Genomic DNA, 4,672 nt, shown 5'->3' with positions numbered 1-4,672 from the left:
ATACATACATACATACATATATAACAACAAACACGCACAACAAATATATTATATGTATATGTATATACACGCCCTATATCAATCTCGACAGCATTACATACACGTCCTATGTATATATTGTGCACCCTATCTCTATATTCATCGTTTATGCCTATCTCAATATTCATAGTATATGCCTAGCTCTATATTCATAGTATATGCCTATCTCTATATTATTAGTATATACCTATCTCTATATTCATAGTATATGCCTATCTCTATATTCATAGTATATGTCTATCTCTATATTCACAGCATATACCTATCTCTATATCCATAGTATATGCCTAACTCTATATTTTCTTAGTATAGGCCTATCTCTATATTCATAGTATATGCCTGTTCCATCTGTCTCTCCCTCCAGTACGGACGCCGCAACGTCTCCCGCCAGCCTTCCGTTGCGCGCAGCTTCTCCGTTCAAATGCGACTCTCACTATGGCCGGGTTGTGATTACGGCCGCTCACCGGTTGCCGGTCAACGACGGCGCCTATGTAGTGCTATACTCTATCAGCACCGAGTTCTCCACAGGTGAAACCGCTACCGTGACTCACCGATACTCCCAGTTCACAGCCATGCACGAGGCGGTGCTCAGCTACTTCCGAGCGGAGCACATCCAGTTTGTAGCTAACTTGCCGTCTCTGCCGCCCAAGTCATGGTGGTGGAGCAACCAGGCGTCTAAGAAGTTCATCAGGGATCGCAGGGCCGAGTTGCAGGTGGGAGTGGGTGGGAGTGTGGGAGGGAGTGTGGGTGTGGGTGTGGGTGTGGGTGTGGGTGTGGGTGTGGGTGTGGTGTGGTGTATGTGTGAATGAATGTGTATGTGTGTAGAGGCGTATGGGTATACCAATGTGTATGTGTGGGTGTGTGGGTGTATGTGTACCACATGTGCTGTTGTATGTGTGCGACTTGTGCTCTACATATGTGTATGTGTACAGCTGTGCATGTGTAGACCTCTTATGCGCGTCGGTGTGGTTATACGCTTTGCAGATATAGTCCTGTGAGTGCGTAGGCGTGTGTCATATCTATCGCCTTGTGTGCACATTACAATACTCGTCGAGTCCTAAACTTCTGAGCTATCCCCCTAGCAGTAGGAAAGAATGTCCCAAATTGTTGTTGGCCCTATCTCACCTCCCCTGTGCTACCTCCCCTGTGCTACCGCCCCTGTGCACCTGTTTCTCACAGTTGTACCTGGACAAACTTCTCGGGGTGCCCCACGCCACCGAATGCCCTGCCCTGCGGTCGTTCTTATTGGATCCCTTCTAGTAGGTATACGCCTCAGTTGCAGGATGCCTTCTAGGTGTATGTCTCACATGCACACCAACTGTAAGCGAAACACTCCACGCGACCATCCCCGCTCAGAGCCACACTCTTTTGCGAGGCCTACCCATGCTACACAAGAGAAAGCGTTCTATGAAGGCACAAAGCGGCGTGTAAAGGGTCTGAATATGGGCCTTTTTCCTAGCCTTGCACGAATATCTGGGCTATTGTGGATATGAGCGGCGGTTGGAATATGGTATGGCCAATGGGGACGCTCTCTGGAAACAGAGGCAGACATTCAGTCCCACTTGTGCGCGATGGTGGCACGGACCATGCAAGACACATCGCTACGATGCATTCGTTATGTATGGATATTCAGGTGTATTCCGCCAGCATACTCAGAACACATGACACACACACGCCTGTCTTGTCTACTGCTATCTGGTGGTGTCACTGACCTTACAAGACATATCCCGACGATGCATTCGATATATAAGGATATTCAGGTATATCCCACCAGCATACTCAGAACACATGACACACACACGCCTGTCTTATCTGTTGCTATCTGATGGGCTATACTGACACTGGGCTGGGAGATACGGACGACTGCCTTCACTGTGGGGGCGTATAGTGCGGCGGCGCAAGTGTGGTATACTCAAACGGGACAACAAGCACACTACAATGAGACTACAAGCACAGACACTGAACATGCAGCACAATACAATAGGACAACTAGCACAATACAATGGAACAACAAGAACAATACAATGGGACAACAAGCACAATACAATAGAACAACAAGCACAATACAATAACACAACAAACACAGAACACTGAACATGCAGCACACGGGCAGGGAACACCGCCACGCCATTGTAGCAGAGTTTGTGAAGCACATGACGGACAAAGTCGTACAGGGATGTGGCAGTCACGAACACGACTGACGTATAAGGCAGCTACAGCCGTACACAGACGCTATGGCCACGAAGAAGACAGTCAGAAATACGACAGTCACATGTGATGGCAACAGTTGTGTAGCAATGCGACATATAAGGCAGCTACAGCCATACACAGTAAGGCAGCTACAGCCGTACACAGACGCTATGGCCACGAAGAAGACAGTCAGCAATACGACAGTCACATGTGATGGCAACAGCTGTGCAGCAATGCGACAAGTAAGAACACAACTGTCGCACGAGACTACAACGGGTGGACAGGGATGCGAATGTCGTACAAAATTGCGACAGCGGTACACCAATACGACTCGTACGAGAATACGACTCGTATGAGAATACGACTCGTATCAGAATACGACTCGTGCAGAATACGACCGCCGCTGCAATGGCCGTAGTGTCGGCACACGCAGATCCAAAGCTGCGTGTGCGATGGGTCGCCTTGCACTATGCACTGAACTAGAACGGCCCATTGGAACAGCACAGTGTTTGACATAGCATTGAGAATGTATGTACAGTCATACTAAGACTGTGCACCACATCTTCCGTGGGATATTGGGATGCCTGGTAGTGTGCATACCCATAGGTTGTCTCTCAGACCCGGCATTAAGGCTTTCTCGTTGGGGTGGTGTTCTAGTGTGCCATACATGGTTATTAAGTAAGTATATGCTATTTATAGAACGCGCAGGTAGAGTTCCATTGAGATGCAAGGGTGCCTTACCAGGCTACGCAGTCTAACCTACAGACTCATTCAGGCAGACAGTGCCTATCCGAGTCGGAACAGTGCGCCAACACACCCTGTAGCGCGTCTGACGAGATACCTGCGCTCATGAGGCTGAAAGGGGTGGCTGGCTGGTTCTGGGGTTGTGCCGAGTGTTAATGTATACATACCACTGGCAAATACACGTGTATAGGACCCTTCTGTGTATAAACGTATAGTAGTTCAGGCCGTTCTGTACGTGTGTGTCTTGAGATAGGGAAGGACGAGGCCTCCTGGGCTATGCACTACACTGACCCCGACAGACAACTATCAGGAATGAGCCGGACACTGCTCTATATCAAGCGGACTACAACCAGGACGACCACACACCTAAGAGTGCGTCAACACAGAAATAGCCGGATGCCGCTCTATATCAAGCGGACTACAACCAGGACTACCACACACCTAAAAGTGCGTCAACACAGAGATAGCCGGATACTGCTCTATATAAAGCGGAGTACAACCAGGACTATCGCACACCTAAGAGTGCGTCAATAAGAGTGCGTCAACACAGAAATAGCCGGATACTGCTCTATATTAAGCGGACTACAACCAGGACTACCATACACCTAAGAGTGCGTCAACACAAAAATAGCCGGACATTGCTCTATATAAAGCGGACTACAATCAGGACTACCACACACCCAAGAGTGCTACAACACAACCACACGCACGCATCCTGTGGGGTTGCATGTGTGCACCACCTGCTACGGCCATGTGGTTGGGCCACCCAACTCCACTGCCCATGTCACGGTATCCTGTAAATGCTACGGCGCAGATGATTATTCATGACACGACACAGACGTCCATATACATATGGCTATACCACAGGCACACATGCATTACCTGCGCCAGCGTATTCGATGCAATGGTACAGATGTTGTTCATAGAACATACGGCCATATACATATGGCTATACCATATGCCCGTGTGCTGTGCCTGCGGAAGTTGATTCGATGCAATGGTACATATGTTCATTCATGACACATACGGCCATATACATATGGATATACCATAGGCCCATGTGCTTTGCCTGCGGGAGTTGATTCGATGCAATGGTACATATGTTTATTCAGGACATACGTTCGTATACAAACAAGCACTCAAATAAAGGCTATCTGAAATGAACCTGGAAGTTCAATTTAATGTTTAACAAGCACTTAAATTAAAGCTATTCGAAAAGGACCTGGAAGTTCAATTTAAGGTTACACAAGCACTAAAATTACAGCTATCCCAAACCACCCAATCACCCAGTGTTTATAGGAAGTAGTGGCCGCTTAGGTCTGCCGTACGAATTTCTACCGTCACAGTTATATCATTCCGTATTGAAGCGTATAAAGACACATACATAGGTCGCGTATACTACTGTACGCCTATGCACGTTTTAGTCCTGCCGGTCCAAAAAGATACCAGGTCAACAGCCATTCCAAACAACCCAGCCAGCACCCAGCGTCTTTTGGAAAGGGCCTGTTCTGCCCGCGATACCACTGGCCACCGTAATAGATGACTCGTTCATACCTGACTCGCACCATTCCGCTCAGTAGCTTGGTGCCATCTGAGGTGCTGTGCGTATGCGCTGCGCATCTGAGACACTTGAATATATATCTACATATAAATATTATAGATATATATATATATATATATACACACACACACACATATA

At 47.7% G+C, this 4,672-nt stretch overlaps 1 protein-coding gene across 1 annotated transcript in view; it reads left to right on the top strand.

The window, feature by feature from the left end:
* The window catches only part of SARC_03811 (hypothetical protein), a 1,709-nt gene extending 770 nt beyond the window's left edge, over positions 1 to 939 (top strand). The window contains exon 2 of the mRNA XM_014302374.1: positions 404 to 939. Coding sequence (XP_014157849.1) covers positions 404 to 848 — 445 coding nt within the window. The 3' untranslated portion in view covers positions 849 to 939. The remainder of the gene's footprint in view (positions 1 to 403) is intronic.
* The last annotated feature ends 3,733 nt before the right edge of the window (positions 940 to 4,672 follow it).

The sequence above is a fragment of the Sphaeroforma arctica genome (genome assembly GCF_001186125.1).
Source record: "Sphaeroforma arctica JP610 unplaced genomic scaffold supercont1.202, whole genome shotgun sequence".
Classification (NCBI taxonomy): Eukaryota; class Ichthyosporea; order Ichthyophonida; genus Sphaeroforma; species Sphaeroforma arctica.
Note: the sequence above shows the minus strand (reverse complement) of the source record. Positions and strands in the feature narration are given on the sequence as shown.